At 45.8% G+C, this 19,352-nt stretch overlaps 1 protein-coding gene across 1 annotated transcript in view; it reads left to right on the forward strand.

Annotated features, from left to right (window-relative positions):
- The first annotated feature begins 1,859 nt into the window (after positions 1–1,859).
- The window catches only part of VWA1 (von Willebrand factor A domain containing 1), a 39,230-nt gene continuing 21,737 nt past the window's right edge, over positions 1,860–19,352 (forward strand). The window contains exon 1 of the mRNA XM_083628763.1: positions 1,860–2,185. Coding sequence (XP_083484889.1) covers positions 2,116–2,185 — 70 coding nt within the window. The 5' untranslated portion in view covers positions 1,860–2,115. The remainder of the gene's footprint in view (positions 2,186–19,352) is intronic.

The raw sequence follows: 19,352 nt of genomic DNA on the forward strand, positions 1-19,352 counted from the left end.
AAGGACAGGGCGCTTTTGAGTGCCACCGATTATTTGGTTTCCATCTTTTATGGGCTGCCTCAGACATGCCCATGAGAAGCTTGGGAAAGATTTCGGCAGCTCAATCTCTGGCACTTAGGCTGCAATGAAAAGCTGCAGTTGCCAACTTTTCCACTGGACTGAAATTGCATCTCTCCCTCTCTCCAGAGCAGGTTGCGTTGTTCTCTGTATCCTATCCAGGAATCTGGATTTGGCAACCCCTACCTGGATCAGGCCATGGATAGCTTGCAGATGGTACTGTGTGTATGCCAGTTTATTTCCAGGGACTTGCCCTGGATTGCAATCCAGTGCCTAATTTTCTAGAAATGTTCTGGTGTCAGTGTTTACTAGCAGATCCCCCGGGGACTGTGGGATGCCCACACTTCCACCCTAAAGTCCAACCCATACTTGAGGGAATTTAAACACTTAAAAAAACCCAAAACACCCTGAAACAAACCCTTTCATATTCTCAAAACCAGAAGGCTTTTAAAGGGGGAAAGTCAGTTGTTAAAATTCCTCTGGAATTTAATACCAGGAAGTTTGTGTTGACAAAAATGCCATTGGGGTGTGTGCGAAAATATGATCCGTCCGTAAGGCCTTAATATGTTTTTATGAAGGGAGGAGATAGGAAATTATGACAACTCTTTCAATGCCCAGGATGGATTTGCGTGGGCCGTGAGCAGAGTTTCTTTTAATGGGTTTTCCACTGGGGAAAAGTAGCACGGAATAACAAGCCGCAGATATGGAAAGATTTCTCTCCTTTAAAAGGGAAGTCAAGGGCCTTGGGATATATTGGGAGGAAAGGCAGAAGGGAAGTGGAAGGGAGCCAGGCTTCACTCCCAGGGAGATTATCAATTTTGCCCAAAATTCTACCAACTTTTTTTCAGAAAGGGCTCCGATGCATTAAGGCAGTTGTATTGCAAGCAGAAATCCATCCTGTGCCCTCACTGTGTCTCCATGCCAGGAAAAGCTTCACCTGATGAGTAACACTGACTTCCCTAGGTGCTGAAGGCATAGGAGCTTTGCCACAGGGGAAAGTTGGCAACCTCAGGACCGTGATGACACGTGTAGTCTCTTGGGAAGTAAAACCCCACTGAAATCAGTGGGAATATACCTCCAAGAGAAGAAACACACTCTCTCTCACACACACAGGTTTCAGTTGCACCAGGTCATGTTGTAGGTTTGCCACCTTTTTTAAACCAGCCAGGTTCCTGTGTATTTAAAAGTACCTGCTAGAAGTGTAGCAGGTAGACTAGTGCAAACAACACCAGGGAACTTCACCAGCTACCAATTATTTTTTTTAAAAAAAAAATCCCTGTGTGTCTTAAAGGCAACAATTGCCAATTTTTTCAATTGCTAAAGGCACTGGAGCTTTGCCAGAGGAAAAAGTTGACAACCATTTGTGAACCTTTCTTGCAGAGGAACAACAGCTGGGTTTACAGCATTTAGCAGGTGACACTTAAAAAAATGTGAAGTTTTTCCTAATGCAATTTAAGTACCCCCCCAAAAAAAAACATTAAAACAACCCCTGAAGCACAGACATTAATTGCCTATTAATTGCCTCAAATCGAGCCGCTGCTCCAGACACAACTACAGAATCCAGGGGGGAAGTTGGCAACTCTACTCAAAGCACAGGAACTTTTTTCTCTTTTTTCTTTTTCCAAGGCTAGCATCCCAAGGGACTGGCCTGACCATGCCTGCTTTTTAGCTGTCCGCCAGTCCGCGGAGGCTGGCCTAACTTTTTTTTAAAAAGAAAAAAAGTCAGCAGCACCCACAAGAGGAGAAGGAGGGGGTGTGTGTTGTTCTGCAAGCCACTCCTGTCAGAAAGGATTTACGAGGGGGAGAGAGAGAGACGGAGGAAAAAACTGACTTGGATATTTCGCAAGAGAGCAGGGAGATTTTTCTCCTCTCTCTCTCTCTCTTCGCAAAGTCTGGGGAGGGTGGGCATCTCAGCTCAAGGCGAGAGTGGCACAGCAAGCACCAATCTGAATTCTCTCTGCGTGGTCCTCTTAACATGACTGCGCCCAGACTTCCCTTCTGTCTCTCCGGCGGCGTCAAGGTTCTGGGTTTAAGGTAGCTGCGCTCGCAGGAGTTGCTATGAGTTCCAGAGCTCTGCTCTTCCTTCTCTGGCTTCATGTTGCGCTGGGACAAACCCTCCTTCAAAGAGGTGAGTGAGTGGCTGGCTACGGAGAGCGTCTGTTTTCCTCCAGCTCTGAGTTTTGCTGCTTCTTTATTTATTTATATATTTATTTATATATTTATATATTTATTTAAATATATATTTTTAAGAAAAAGGTGCGTTGGGTGCTCTCCAAAGTCAATATTTCCTGGAGTTGCTTTCGCACACAACTGAGCTTTCTCTCCTAGGAAATGCCAAGGGAAAGAAAGGGTGCATAACTTCTATTATTTATTTGTTTATTGCATTTATATACAGTACCCTCTTTTCCTGCAAGGAGACCAAAACAGCATGCATGGTTCTTCCCCGCTCCTCATTTATTTTATTTTATTTTTCAATATTTTTATACTTTTCAAGTTTATACATTTCACTAATTTTTCAATCATTTTAGCATTTCAGAACTTGACTTCCTTCCCCCTCTTTGTGCGGTTCCTTAAATTTATTTTTTAATATCCTCTGCATATCCAAATTAACTCAATTTGCTCATTTATTCTTCTACTTTAAATATATATTCTTATAAAACTGCAGGTTATTACAACATGGTAGGATTATTCCCCCTCCTCATTCAATCCCCACAACAACCCTGTGAGGGAGTTTCAGCTGAGAGGCAGTGACTGGATTCCAGTGAGCTTCAGGTCTGAGTGTGGATTTGAACCCTGATCTCCCAGGTCCTGGGAATTGTAGTTCACCCCTAACAGAACTGCAATTCCCAGCACCCATAACAAACTACAGTTCCCAGAATTATTTGGGGGAAGCCATTAACTTTCAATGTGCTGTACAGTGGTACCTTGGGTTACATACGCTTCAGGTTACAGACTCCGCTAACCCAGAAATAGTGCTTCAGGTTAAGAACTTTGCTTCAGGATGAGAACAGAAATTGTGCTCATGCGGCACGGCAGCAGCGGGAGGCCCCATTAGCTAAAGTGGTGCTTCAGGTTAAGAACAGTTTCAGGTTAAGTACGGACCTCCGGAACGAATTAAGTATTTAATCCGAGGTACCACTGTATTTGTTTATTTCATTTATATCCCATCTTTTTCTCCAAGGAGCTCAAAGTGGCATATGTAGTTCTCCCTCTCCTCATTTGTCCCCCACAACAACCCTGCGAGGTCGGCTGGGCAGGGAGTCTGTGTTTGGCTTCCAAGATTACACTCAGTGAGCTTCATGGCTTAGTGGTGGGATTTGAACCCTGGTCTCCCAGGTCCTAGTCTGACACTCTAACCACTGCACCACACTGCCTCTTCTTGAGACAGCCTCTTCTTATTTTCCTAACGCACCCCCCCTCTCACTGCCCCTATGCTCACATTTAGGAGTGTGACACTCTCAGAGAAACCGAGATGAAAAGATACTGTCTGTTATTTACGCAGCGCCGGCCACATGCGCAACGTTGCAGAGAGTCACGTAGGCAAACAAACAAACAACAAATCTCTGCCCCAGTGAACTTACAGTCTCTGCTTCCTTGGTTCCCACCACCAGAGGAATGCAGGCCAATGCAGTGACGTGTATTTTACAACTTTGTTTTGGTGGGTGAGCGTTAAGAGGGTTGCGTCTCGATGGGCGACTCAAGGATGCTTCCAGAGACTTGATGCTATTTTGCAGGTGTGATTTCATCACGTCTCGGGAAATTTAGGCTGTGCCATGAAAGTTGCTTTGGAGATTTCCCACCAAAGCTGAATTTATTTATTTATTTGCAATAAGGAAAGTGATGGGGAGATGTGTGTTAAGGTTTCTCGAGGCAACACTGTTGAACCCCTCTGCAAACATATCTGGAAAGAACGCTTGGTAAATCACCAATGGAATCTGACCGGCAAGTTTTGTGCAAGCAAATTGGGCTGAATTCTCAGTCAACAGGTCATTTTGAAGCACTAAGGTGCTTTTTAACAGGCTAATAAGACAGTTTCTGAACATTTGGCAAAGTCCCTTTCAGTTAGTCCAAGCCAAACAGCTTGCTGCTAGAAGATAAGTCCCATCTGCTGTGGAATTTGACATGGCCACATGTTGTTTTGTGGGCAAACCACCGACAGCTCCACAGCTACTGGTAAACAAGACATCCCTGCTCAGATGGTTCCTGCTAGGAATTATAGCCAGTGTGGTGTAGAGGTTAGACTGCCGGACTAGGACCTGGGGAGACCAGGGATTGATTCCCCACTCAGCTGGGAAAGTTGGGCCAGTCACTATCTCTCAGCCTAGTCTACCCCACAGGGCTGTTGTGAGGATAAAATGGGGGGGAGGGAGAACCCCAGACACTGCTTTGCACTCATTGGAGGAACGATGAGCTATAGATATATTGAATCAAAATAAATTAGGAGACATCGAGAATCATAGAATTGTAAAGTTGGAAGGGACCCCAAGGTTCACCTGATCCAACCCCCCAACCCCCTGCGATGCACGACTGCTTGAACACGTAAAGAGAATAATATCAATAATAATAAATGTTGTTAATAATAAATATAAATCATAATAATGGGTTATAGCCGATGCTAGTCCTGCAGGGAGTAGACTCATTGAAATTAAGGAACCTTAGTTAGTAAGGACCATTGATTTCTATGTGACTGAAGCTGATCTCAAACTGACCTCAGACTGATTTTAAATAGTATGGGTTGTATTCTGGTCCTAGTCAGAGTATACCCATTGGAATTAATAGCCATGACTCACTTAAGTCTGTTGCAGTGGTGTAGCGTGGGGGGTGCAGGGGGGGCCGGCCGCACCGGGCGCAACATCTGGGGGTTAGGGTTAGGGGGCACAAATCCACGGGTTAGGGGGCGCAAATTGCTTGCCTTGCCCCGGGTGCTGACAACCCACGCTACGCCACTGGTCTGTTGATTTCAGAGGGGTTTGTTCAGACATTGGATACAACCCATGTAAGAATAATGTAATCATGTAATAAAAATAAAAGAGAAGGAGACTTTGCAGGTGGTGGTGGGAATTGAGAACAACTCGTTGAACGTGTAAAGTTGGACAGGAGACGTTCCTGCTAATTCTCACCATTTAGAGAGGGCTTTTTAATTTGGCATTCTATGCATTTTGTTCTCAGTGGTTCTCAAGACTTTGAGGCTACTCAGTGCTATTTTTCTGGGGAAAGAGGAGCCAGAACTCACCATGAACGCCTCCCCTGTTCTCTTAGAATGGCAATGGTGCCCACCTGAGAGGCGCCGGAACTGAGTTCCGGTGAGTTCCGGCTGACAAAAAGCCCTGGGGCTGCCACCCCCTTGGTGCCAGAAAGTCATCCTCACTGGCGCCAACCCTATAAATTATTATTCAGAATTGCAGTTTGGACAACCTGCTGAGAAAGATAACAGCACAATAAAATTCAAAACAGTAACAGTTAATTGCACACTTATTCAGAATCCAATTAAAACTATTTAGTTTAATGAATTCAGCCAAACTAAGGGACTTGATCCAGTGATACATGCTTTCCAAAGTCTGATAGTCGTTTACACCTCCAATGCCCCCCTGCCACCCACTTGCCTCTTAGCTGCCCCCTAAATAACCCCACTGCCCCCCCGGCAGGTAGTACTGCTCCCTTTGGGAAACACTTTCCCCCCCTCAAATTTTTTTAATTCATTTTATAACACAACTAAACAACACAAACAGAAAAACAAACAATACAAACAAATTCTTTTCTTATCCTTATTTTTTCTAAACATTGTTAGGTGGGCTTCCCCAAGTCCCCCCTATCTGATTTTCATTTTACCTCATCTTTAGTAGTTTACATATATCATAATTTTGAACCATTTTTTGATCACGCTTACTTTTGCCATAAAATCTTCACATTTTATCACTTACAAATAATACTATTTTAAAATACACTATCTTCTACTTCTAACCCTACAGCCTATATCCACTTCCAAATCTATTCTAAGATTTAAATATTAACATATTTTTTCAAATGTTCTTTAAACTTCTTCCAATCTTCTTCCACCGTCTCTTCTCTCTGGTCTCAGAGTCTCCCGGTCAGTTTGGCAAGTTCCATATAGTCCATCATCTTCATCTGCCATTCTTCGATAGTTGGTAAATCTTGTTTCTTCCAATTCTTTGCTAGTAATATTCTCGCAGCTGTTGTGGCATACAGAAAAAAGTAACATCCTTTTGGGAGATTTCACACACCCCACTTCTTGATAAATAAACATGTGGTCATTTAACTGGAGATAGCAATGAATGGATTGACCTTGTGGGCCTTCCTTTTCCAAAGCATGGGCTCTATCACTCAGCAAAATCCTTCAAAGGGGTCTGAAAGGTCCTCAGATTTATCAGGGGCTGACCTGGAGGTTGTGACCCTGATACAAGGCAGGTCAGTTTTGAAAACATAGCAACACTGGTTCTAATATGCAGCCAGACCCTTTTTGTGCAGTGTGGAAATACAACTTATTTTGCAACCGGTGATGTGAATCACAAGGAACTCGGTTGTGTACCTAAAGCAGACTTTGACAATCTGGTGCGTTCTAGATATTGAGGAGTACAGTTCCCGAAAGGTTTTTCTGCTCTCCTGCAAATCTCGGGGGCTCCTCCTGTTAGCAACACCACTTAAATAACCCAGACAGTGCCCAGAGAGAAAAGAAATCCTGACAACGCTTTACTGAGAAAACTGAACAAAAACAATATATACTGTGAGGGGAAAGGAACAAAAAAAGGGGTTGCATTTCTTAGCTCAGGCCTCGTCCGTAGCTGGGAGACATGCAGAGGAAGGTTGAAGTGCAATTATTCTCCATTCAAGCAATGTGTACAGAAAAGTATATATTAGGGGAAAGTGTGCATATAAGTTAGGGAAAATAGTGAGGGGGGAATGTGCATATTTGTCAAAACTGCGTACAAAAGTGTGTTTATCTGGCAGTAAAATTCTTAAGAACTGCACTCAGTATCATTTTATTATGTATACCCGGCTTTTCCTTAACATGAAGATTCACTCCACAGATGAGGAACCTTTCTTAGACTAAGGGCCACATTTCCTTCTGGGTAACCTTCCAAGGGCCACATGCTGGCGGTGGGTGGGGCCAGAGGCAGAAACGGGCAGAGCAACGACTGTGAAATTCTTACCTCTGTACATTCCTCTCTCTCTGTCCAAGCAAGAGTTCAAGGGCCCATTCCAGCCAGGCAAAAACCTTCAAGGAGGGTCCGGAGCAAGGCTAGTTAGAGGGGTGTGGCTTGAGGAGGGTGGGTGTGGCCAAGGAGGGGGTGTGGCCTGGGGAAGAGTCCTGAGGGCCAGCTAGAGAGGTCTGGAGGGTGTCATCTGGGTGCTGGGCCTGAGTTGCAAGGAAAGGCCAGCAGAGAATGAGCAGAGGGTTAGGGTTGAATCCTGACAAGAGAGAAGTACTGTTTTGGGGGGACAGGGGGTAGGCAGGTGTGGGGGACTCCCTGGTGCTGAATGGGGTAACTGTGCCCCTGAAGGACCAGGTGCGCAGCCTGGGAGTCATCTTGGACTCGCAGCTGTCCATGGAGGCGCAGGTCAATTCTGGGTTCAGGGCAGCTGTCTACCAGCTCCATCTGGTACGCAGGCTGAGACCCTACCTGCCCGTGGACTGTCTCATCAGAGTGGTGCATGCTCTGGTTATCTCCCGCTTGAACTACTGCAATGCGCTCTATGTGGGGCTACATTTGAAGGTGACCTGGAAACTGCAACTAATCCAGAATGTGGCAGCTAGACTGGTGACTGGGAGTGGCTGCTGAGACCATATAACACGGGTCTTGAAAGACCTGCATTGGCTCCCAATACATTTCTGAGCACAATTCAAAGTGTTGGTGCTGACCTTTAAAGCCCTAAACGGCCTCGGCCCAGTATACCTGAAGGAGTGTCTCCACCCCCATCATTCAGCCCAGACACTGAGGTCCAGCGCCGAGGGCCTTCTGTCGGTTCCCTTACTGCAAGAAGTGACATTACAGGGAACCATGCAGAGGGCCTTCTCGGTATTGGCGCCCGCCCTGTGGAACACCCTCCCATCAGATGTCAAGGAAGTAAACAACTATCTGACTTTTAGAAGACGTCTGAAGGCAGCCCTGTTTAGGGAAGTTTTTAATGTTTGATGTTTTATTGTGTTTTTAATATTCTGTTGGGAGCTGCCCAGAGTGGCTGGAGAAACCCAGCCAGATGTGTGGGGTATAAATAATAATATATTATTATTATTATTATTATTATTATTATTATTATTATTATTATTATTAGGTGCCTTGGAAACCGAGCTGCTTCTGTGCTTGTTTTCTGACACCCAAGAGGGGATGGAGCTCACAGCTCTGGCGCTGTGCCGGGATTCCTCCCGCCTCTGGCTGCCCACATTGCTGTTGCATTGTTGATTGCCCTCTGCCACCCATTTGCCTGCTATTATGGAAACGCAGAGCACTGGGCTGACGCAGCTGTGTTTTGCAACAGAAACCCTTAGCCGGGCAGCAGAAGTACATTACACATACAGAGAGAGGGAGAGAGACAAAACTGAGCTGCTGCACCAAAACTATAAGGGCTAAACAAGACTTCTGTAGCAGCAGCTACAAAATTACTCAGCGTGGCACTTATGTGAGTGGAATTGACTGCAGGGTTTTTTGTTATGTAAACTTCAGCTGCTGGGGAAGCCTGAGCACCCTCAGGACTATAGGGGTGGGGGGATGAGGAGGGTTGAATTTAACTCTTCATTTCCTTTACATGGTCACAACAAATATTGCCTCTCCAAAGCTCCTGTCTGCACTTCTTCCCACATGCTTGAAAGGCAGGCAGCAGGTCATGGAGACAACTGATATTGTGTCTCCCTGGCAGGTAGAGAGACCTGCTCAGATTTCCTCAGGGTTACTTCTGTGGCATGGTCGTTTATAGCGCTGGACTAAGTCCTAGCAAGGACGTGGGTGGCGCTGTGGGTTAAACCACAAAGCCTAGGGCTTGCCGATCAGAAGGTCAGCAGTTCGAATCCCTGTGATGGGATGAGCTCCCGTTGCTCGGTCCCTGCTCCTGCCCACTTAGCAGTTTGAAAGCACACCAAAAAGTGCAAGGAGAAGCTGTACGCGGCTCCCTTGGCCAAGAAAGTGAGATGAGTGCTGCAACCCCAGAGTCGGCCACGACCGGACCTAATGGTCAGGGGTCCCTTTACCTTTAAGTCCTGGCAGATCTGGGTTCAAATCCCCCTCCCAGCTCGGTGACCTCGGGCCAGTTGCGATCTCTCAACCTAAACTACCTCACAGGGTTGTTGTGAGACTAAAATGGGGGAGTGGTGGGAACCATGTACACCACCCTTGAGCTGCTTGGACGAAAGGCAGGATGAAAATGTAATAATAAAAATAATAATTAAAAAGATTACAGGAAAAAGCAACACATTCCTTCAGCTAATGTTGTGTCTGGATGTCAGCTAGAGAAGCCACCAGCCTAAGGTCCACTTTTAAAGTGGTATCATACCACTATGAAGAGTCATGGCTTCCCCCCTAAGAATCCTGGGAACTGTAGTTTGTTAAGGATGCTGAGAGTTCTTAGAGCTACAATTCCCAGAGTGGCTTAACAATCAATCCCTCTGAGAATTGCAGTAGTGTGAGAGGATTGGTGGGGGGAGGGGTATCCTGACCAGCAGAAATGAGAAAACAAAGGATGAGTACAGCCCTCCATGTCTAACTGAGCTTCGATGGGTGCCTGGATGTCTGTAGCTTGTCTTTCCCCGGGCACTGGCAACCCACGCTATGTCACTGAACAAGCGTCCTGCTGGATCAGAGCAAGTCTCCATCTCCTCCCAGTGTCCTGTTTCCCACAGTGGCTTCCACAAAAAAGAGCACGAAGGCAGCCACCCTATCCTGCTGTTATTCTCCAGCAATCAGTATTCAGAGATAGGCTGCCTTTGAACATGCAGGATCTATTTAGCCATCCCTGGCTCACAGCCAGAGGTGCACTTTTCATCCTCTGTGCCTTCCTCTGCTCGATCTCGGCCGCTTTTGCCACGCATCACAGCAGGGAGGCCCACAAGTAGATAAATTATTGCTCCATCCGCCTCACTCTTTCAGATTAGCTGGCAGCATCGGATCAGATCTGGCTCCGCTATGAGATAGTTGTCAGCATCAAGCATCATTAGAACAGACCCAGCTGCTTCTGTTTGGGGGGCTTTTTGGAAAACCCGACCGTTCCTTCTGGCAAGGCTGAACTCCAGGACTGGGATCGTAAAGCACAGCTCCAAAAAACACCAAGAGCCAATTGGCTCCAGGCGCACTTCACAGAGCAAGAGACCGCTTTGCCCCCTCTCTATATTATTATGGGGAATGTGACGGTTTAATTGGCAGCCAGCATCCTGGAATCATAAAGCTGGGAGATGGAAAGCCAAGACATTAATGAAGTGGGCTTTTCATCCTCCAGAATATCCCCAAATTAGGCCTGTATAGCAGCTTCTAGTCAGCAAGTCTGGGCTTCCAACCCTATAAAAAAGAAAAGGAAACTCTCCTTACTGGAGCCACAGAACAGCTCATCTCCCCTAACTGGGGTCTGTTTTGCTTACAGCATGTTTACATGGACAGATGTACCACTGCATCAGCTACAGTGCATCTGCTTTGCATGCAGAAGGGCGCGGGTTCAATCCCTGCCATCTCCAGGTAGGGGCTAGGAATGGTCCCCTCTCTCAATGTCCAAAGAGCTCCTGCCAGTCCGTGTCGACAATACTGAGCTATCTGTGTGATGATGGCTACGACCTGCTGTGTTAACCCACAGGCACGTTCATTCAGTAGATGACTCAATTAACCCACTAAGCCTTGCAGAATTGGTCAAACGATCTTTCATCCGTCCTGGTTTGTAAAGCATGTCATTGTATTGATCGGGGAAGTGATGGAGGTTGGAGACGACAGAACAGGAGTGGGCCACCTTTTATAGACAGGGGGCCACATTCCCTTCCAGACAACCTTCCAGGGGCCATTCACCGCTGGTGGGTGGGGCCAGAGGAACAAGTGGGCGGGGCAGTAAATGTTAATGAAGGCTGGTTTCTACGCACCCCTCTTTCTACCCTTGCAAGCAAGCAAGAGGCATTTAAGGACATGTCCCAAGCACTCAAGTGGGGAAGCAAGGCCGTACCGTAAGCGGTGGGCCACGGGGAGAGTCCTGCGGGCCAGACAGAAAGCCCTAGAGGGCCAAACGTGGCCTGAGGTTCCTCTTCCCTCTGACAGAACACAAATTTGAATTGTTTTTGGGTCACCGCTTCGAACAGACCCTGCCTTCCAGCAGGCAGAGGTGGCTGCGATAGCCCGAGGCAAGGAAGAAACAGCACCTTCTGAGGTTTCATGATGGGATATCAGGCAGTTTGTTTTCTGTTCTTCCTCCTCCTCTCCCTGCTGCTCCCTGCGGTGCTTTGTCACGTAGCTGGTATGCCTCCCTCCCCATCCTTTGATGATTAAGAGACCCAACCTGGGAAGAGGTTAATTAAATGGCTAGGTGGGGCAGCTTCCATTGCCTGAGGAGGGTGTGCCATTAACCGGGGTGGGGTGAGCAACAGGATTGCAGTGATCCCAAGACAGCTGTGCTTTGGGGGTCAGTATTAGGAAGAACTTTCTGGTGGTGAAAGCTGTTCAACAGTGGAGCAGATTCCTTCGGAAGCTGGTGAACGCTCCTCCATTGGAGCTGTTTTAACAGAGGTTGTATTCTGTCAAGGATTCTTTAGCTGTGGGTTTGGACTAGATGACCCTTGATGTCTCTTCCAACTCCACGATTCTGTGATTCTGTGAATGGGCTTTTCTTTATTCCAACTGCAAGCTCTTCTCCTAGAGCAGCCTTTGTGAGCCTGGCAGCTTCCAGATGATTTGGGACCTCAATGTCCATTAGACACTCAGGCTCCTCTGTAGATTAGAGCTGCAGAACCTGAAGAGAAACTCTTTGGAGAAGAATTTGCTCTAGCTGGTTTCGCCTGCATTCAGCGAGTCTGCTCTGGGTAGGGCTAGCATTCATTGGACACAAACCACTGCCTCCAACATTGCTTGGACCCTGCTTGGTTGGGGCTTGGTTGGAGACTACGTGGGGCTGCTCTTGAGATTGACCCAGAAACTACATCGGGTGCAGAATGCCGTGGTGAGACTCCTTACGGGGTCCTTGCTGTGGGATCACATTCACCCTGTGCTATACCAGCTGCACTGGCTCCCGGTGGAGTACAGGATCAGGTTTAAGGTGCTAGTTTTAACCTTTAAAGCCCTATACGGCCTAGGACCCTCGTACCTACGGGACCGTCTCTCCTGGTATGTCCCACGGAGGACCTTACGGTCTTCAAATAAAAACATCTTGGAGATCCTGGGCCACAGGGAGGTTAGGCTGGCCTCAACCAGAGCCAGGGCTTTTTCGGCTGTGGCTCCAATCTGGTGGAACGCTCTGTCACAAGAGACTAGGGCCCTGCGGGACTTGACATCTTTCCACAGGGCCTGCAAGACAGAGCTGTTCCACCAGGCCTTTGACCAAGGCACAGTCTGACCCCCTCCTTCAGTAATCCTCACAGAACTCTAGCCCAATGGTTGCCATTAATTTGATTTTGAATTGATTTTACAATGAGTTGATTTTAGAATGCATTTCAATTAATTGATTGTGATTTTATGTAAATTGTGTTACTTTTATTGTTGTTAGCCGCTCTGAGCCCAGCTTCGGCTGGGGAGGGCGGGATATAAATAAATTATTATTATTATTATCATCATCATCATCATCATTTGGTTGGCCACTGTGAGAACAGGATGCATGGCTTGATCCAGCAGAGCTCGTCATATGTTCTTATGAAATTGGAAAGAGAGCAAAGCCATTGCCGGTCTCTTAAGCAGAACAGATGAACAGGACCTGCTTCCCTATATTTCCTTTGTTGCCAAGCCTGATGGAATAGCTGCTGGTATGGCCACATTCTAAACATGCAAAGGATTGTGATGATTTAAAGCTGAAACTAGCACTTTAAATTTTGCTGGCAAACTGATAGCTAGCAAATGCAGATCTTGTAAGACCAGGGCAATGCGATTTGATCTTTGGACCTCATGTAACAACGTGCTGCCTGCATTCTTCACCAAGTTGACATTTCCAGGCTACTTTTCAAGGCAGCCCCACAAGAAAGCAGGGAGATCTTATCTTTGAAAGGTCAGTCACACGGTCTGAAGAAAGATCGGGGCGGCTGGGAAGGCAGGGAGTGCAGGCAGGTTGCAAACTGGGTCAAACTTTCAGCAATGGGTGGTGCAGAGGAATGGAATTTTGGGCTCAGGGAATGGAGGCACCCCCTGGCCTCTCTTTCCAGATCTTGGGACTCCCCACAAGCGATGCTCTTTGCCAGTCTCCTCAAGTGCTTTCCACCTGGCTGGAATCTCTTTTGAACCACAAAGATGTCCCTTGCTTGCTAGTATGAAGGATGTGTAGCAGTTGTGTAGCAGCTTCTGACTTAAGCATGGTCTACCATACAAGGCAAGGGCGGAGAAGAAAATCAGTTCCGTTCACACTGAAAACTGAATCTCTCAAATTCACACTTTCCGGAATAATATATGCACAGCCCTCCTTCGAAATTCTCACCCATCTGAATTTTGCGACCCAATTCTCCAACCGAACAATGTTTCTAAAGGTGCATCTATCAAGGGAAGGCGTGCAGAATTATGAAGATATTAGTGAAAATAACTGAGAGAAGGGAATTCTCTCAGGGGAAATTGCTTGCAAAAAGGTGTACGTGAATCAAAGCTACCTCTAAAAATGTGTTCATTGGGCAAAATCTGCATGAAAATTGCTGTAGGAATATGGAGAACTGAATTTAAGATTGGAAGAAACTGAGAAAGTGAGAGAACTGAAGCCCAAAGATCCTTCCATCCCTTGTACAAAAAAAAAGAGTTGCATTTGTAGTTGCTCCACCCACGTTTGCCTCAGGCCCCTCCCACCATGGACGTGTGACATAACAGTGGACGGTGTCCCAAGAGGGTCACCCCCTGCTTCCACTTGTGAAAGGTTGAAGGGTATATTGCATTTCTCTTTCCCCCTTTCTTCAGGTGCATTTTTTCCCTCTTGTAGTTTCTCCATCAAATGTAATTTAAGGTCCCTGAGAGAGTCTGAGGTTTTCTTTACAGCTGCATATGACCAACCACCCATTTCACAACTGTGGTCAGTTTCCTTCATCTTCCTCCTCCCAGCACACACATTCTTGGCGTGGTAAACCTGAGTCAGTTGCAATGCCAGCGCTGAAACTATATCCCTGTTTTCCTTCTCTCCATCTCCTAGTGAGGGGTGAATCTATCCGTGTGTGTGTGTGTGTGTGTGTGTGTGTGTGTGTTTCTTGGCTTTTCATTCTTCCAGTTGTAAGTTCCATTTTGCACACCAGCTTGCAATTTTTCTGAAAAGTCCTCATAAAAATGCAGCAGCATTTGAGTGTGAATTTCTCCCGGTATGCATAAGAAGCTACCTTATACTGAGCCAGACCATTGGATCCATTTGGTTCAGTATTATCTATACCAGGGTTTCCCCAACTTGGATCTCCACCTGCTTTTGGACTACAATTCCCATCATCCCTGATGACTGGTCCTGCTAACCAGGGATGATGGGAGTATTGGTCCAAAAACAGCAGGAGATTCCCAGGGTTTGGGAAACCCTGTTCTACACTGACCAGTAGCAACTGTCCAGGGTTTCAGACAGGGGACATTCCTGGTTCTAGCTGGAGATACTGTGACTTGAACCCGGCACTCTCTGCATGCTGAGCAGATGCTGAAACACTGAGCATCTACCCCCACATTCTTCTGTGCAGTTTCTTCTAACAGGCTCATTTTTGCAATCTATTTTTTTCTAGTATAGACACTTTACCCTAGTATATGCATTTCTGTACATATTACAGTGGTACCTTGGTTTAAGAACAGCCCTGTTTACAAACTATTCAGTTTACGAACTCTGCAAAACCAGAAGTAGTGTCCCGGTTTGCGAACTTTACCTCAGACTAAGAACGGAATCCAAACGGTGGAAGGGCACCGGTGGCAGGAGACGTCATTAGGGAAAGCACGCCTCGGTTTAAGAATGGTTTTGGTTTAAGAACGGACTTCCGGAACGGATTAAGTTCGTAAACCAAGGTACCACTGTATTTCTATTTCTCCTTAGAAAACTCAAGCAAAATCTAAGAGAATCCTCTTTTGACTCTGGTATTTTGACTCTCACAGATGGCATGCAATGTTCGAAATTCTCCGGGCTCCAGGCGCATTTTGAGCCTGGCTATTGGCCACTTGCAACCCCAGGATGCTGTCTGATGTCTTCACCATCTGGAGACGTATGCCTGGGGGTCCTCGGATCTTGACTGTTTTCACACACTAACAACACATCCTATAGTATTCTCCCCATGATATTTTATCTGCACAATCAGAACGGATTTCAGGAACCCAAAAGTCATATTGAAAAAATACGACTCCAAAATGGCTCCAAAATGGCAACTAGATATTATTCCAGTTTGGCGACTGTAACCCTAGTTTAAGGAGCCATTTGGTGCTTAGCTTATATATCTGAGTTTCTCACACTGTTGACATGTGGTCCCCAACAGAAAACAAAGTTGCCCACCCATAATCTAAAGCAGCATTTCCAAAATATTCCCTGGGTGGAGTGAAAGGGTTTCAACTGGCAGAAGGTGGAATAATGTATTTATTTGTGTTTTTAAGCTGCAGAAAACAATTCACGGTATTATTAGAACTACCCCCAAATGTTGGTGACACTACCCCTTCTCAGGCAAATATAATTTGGGGGTAGGTTTTCCCATATCCCGCAGCAAACCCCTCTTACAACTGGAGCAAATTGACTTTAGCTTCTTCTCTCCTGTTGACACACAGGCTGAGGGAACATATTCCCAGCTCGGGACAGTCCGTGGCCCAGCAAATTTCTTGCCTCCGGCAGAGTAAGTGAGAGGATATATGCCAGGAAGTTTACGGCTGGAGACTTAAATTGCCTTTCATCGCTTCCAGGCACGATTGTCTAGCACAGAGGAGGAAAGGGATTAGTAAAAGCAAGGCACCTGTGGATATGACTTCCTTCAGACTCTGTCTGTTATTCATTGACAAGACCTCAGTGTTGGCTAAGTCATGAGAGCTATATTGTTCTGCATGGTTCTCCACGAGGCTATACCAGATCCGTTTCCTTGTGAGAAGACACATGCTGGATATGTGTGGCCCTTTTTTGTAATACTATTTTTATTTTTATTTTGAATAATAGATATTTATCAGAGGTGGGAAACTTCAGTCCTGTGGGGCCAAAAGTGGCCCTTCCAAGTCCCTCGATCAGGCCCTCAGAACTCTCCCCAAGTCACACCCAAATCCCATTTTGTACCCTCTCTCAAATTTTTTCCACCTGCCTGGTGATCTCTGGTCATGTCTCTATCCTCCTGGATAGAGGTTAGAGAGGGATGAGTCTAGAGGGCAAAGGTAAAATTTGCATTCATTGCTTCACCCATTCTGTTTGGTTTTTTTAAAAAAATATATTTTTATTTGGTTGTACATATTTTAAATTATAATCACACCACAACATATCCACAGTTAAACGATTCCTCCGAAACTCTGGACTTCCCACCGTCCCCTCCATGGATTCTGTTGTTAAACCTTTTCTGCTGCATCTTTTTTCAATAATCCAAATTTTTTATAACTCCACTATGTCCATATTTCTTGTTACATTACAAGTGTTGTTGCAGTATGCTAGTGTTTTCATCTGCTTACAGTGGTCTTTAAGGTAAATTATAATTTTTTCCCATTCCTTATTAAAGTTTTGGTCTTCCTGGTTCCCGAGCTTTCCGGTCAGTTTTGGCATCTTGGCATAGTCCATCAACTTAATTTGCCATTCTTCTCTGGTAGGGACTTTATCTTCCTTTCATTTCTGGGCTAATAACATCCATGAAGCTATCGTCGCATACAAAAAAAGGCTTTTCTGCTCTCTTGGAATTTCAGCACTTACAATTCCTAATAAAAAAGCCTCTGTGTTGTTGTTTTATAAAAGTTATTTTAAACATTTTTTCCCAATAATAATAATAATCAGGTAGTTGTTTATCTCTTTGACATCTGATGGGAGGGTGTTCCACAGGGTGGGCACCACTACCAAGAAGGCCCTCTGCCTGATTCCCTGTAGCTTTTCTTCTCACAATGAGGGAACCGCCAGAAGGCCCTCGGCGCTGGACCTCAGTGTCCGGGCAGAACGGCCAAGGCCGTTTAGGGCTTTAAAGGTCAACACCAACACTTTTAATTGTGCTCAGAAACGTACTGGGAGCCAATGTAGGTCTTTCAAGACTAGTGTTATGTGGTCTTGGTGGCCGCCCCCAGTCACCAGTCTAGCTGCCGCATTCTGGATTAGTTGTAGTTTCCGGGTCACCTTCAAAGGTAGCCCCACGTAGAGCGCATTGCAGTATGAATTGCGCATTGCAATTCATTATATATCATTTCCCAGAATGCTTTTACACATCCACCACATATGCTAAAAGGTGCCTTCTTTTTCTTTACATTTCCCGCGGATGTTTGTAGTCTTAGTCTTAGACATTTTTGCTAACTTACTAGGAGTTAGATACCAACGGTACATCATTTCCATATAATTTTCTTTCAACGTACAGCATGCCAAGAATTTTAAATCAGCTTTCCATAACCTCTCCCAAGATGAGAGTTGGATATTATGCCCCAAATCCCTCGCATTGCTCTGCCCATTTTGACCGCTGACCCTGCCCACTGCCACCATATGGTCCCCAGAAGCTTGCCCAGAAGGGAATGTGGACCCCAGCCTGTCAGAAGGTCCCCCACCCCTGTTTCAAGGGTGAGAGTTGGAGAGGAGAGAGACTTTGTCCCCCGCTTTGCCCCACTTTCTATCCCTGAGAGCTTTCATGAGGGAAAACTCTTAACGGGACTTTCTGGCTTATTGGGCTGAGGCTTAAGAGATTTTCTCTCTCCCAATGCAGTGTCCTGACTCTCTGTTGATGCCACATGTTGTCAGAAGTGGGATATGGCTTGGGGAGGGGAGGGGCCAGGGAAAAGTCTTGAATGGCCAGGCAGAGAGGCCTGGAGGACCACATTCTGCCCTCCAGGGCCTGGAGGTTCCCCACTCAGAAACAATAATTCCCCCCATAAACAGTCGGAGAGTATGTTGTGGCGGGGAAGGCATTAACGTTGCCTGGAATGGCAATATGTCCAAGGGGGAAAAGGCAGATGGGATGGGGAGCCTGGCTGGTTCTCTAAGTGGGGAAGGAAAGACCAGGTCACAGGCAAGGAATCACAGCAGCCACAAAACATCCAATCACTGCAGCTGGGAGTGACTTTTTTTGGGAGGGGAATATTTTTTATTTCATTTTATGATGTACAGTGGTACCTCGGGTTAAGTACTTAATTCATTCCAGAGGTCCGTTTTTAACCTGAAACTGTTCTTAACCTGAAGAACCACTTTAGCTAATGGGGCCTCCAGCTGCCGCTGTGCCACTGGAGCACGATTTCTGTTCTCATTGTGAAGCAAAGTTCTTAACCTGAAGCACTATTTCTGGGTTAACAGAGTCTGTAACCTGAAGCGTATGTAATCTGAGGTACCACTGTACATACGTAAGACAGAGAGAACAATTATAACAAGAGATGAAAATCTAAAGACCAAACCCAAAAAAATATGCACGTATAATAAGTGCAGTTTCAACATGGGTTAAGTAATGGAGTCTGAGCAATTAAAGAATAAAGAATAAAGAAGGAATATTTGTGCTATTTGATTGAGTACAGTTCCAGATTTTCCAGACTTGCGACGGGGGCTGCCTTGAAAACGGCAGTTCCGCTCTATATGTGATAAAGCAGTCATATTTTAAAAGCGTCTGGAGGTTCCAGACCTTGTTGAAATCTAAAATTATGCGTCATTTTCTCCATTATCACTATATCCCAAAGCCAGTGTTGCTGGGAACAATTTGACCCAGACAGACCACTTTGCAACAGCAATGATGAAAGATTGTATTACATTTAATGCATGAATTGAGGCAACCGGGAACCTCAGATGGTTGGATATTTTTTTTCCAATCCCTAACAGAACTTTGGATTGAGTGGGTGAGGGAAAAGGTTTGATTTGAGGCCCAAAATTCAATGTGCAAAATTTAAGATTCGTTGCTCAAACAGGTCAAAGGCCCTGCGCATGTTTAGTCCGATGTAAGCCCCTTTGATCTCAACAGCTCTTACTCCCTAGTAAGATTAGAGCCTACATGTAATTTTTTCTTTAGGTTCTGCTTCATTAATTCTCTTATGATTATGATTATTTGTAAAATCTTT

This window comes from Podarcis filfolensis (assembly GCF_964270895.1).
Source record: "Podarcis filfolensis genome assembly, chromosome: 8".
NCBI lineage: Eukaryota > Metazoa > Chordata > Lepidosauria > Squamata > Lacertidae > Podarcis > Podarcis filfolensis.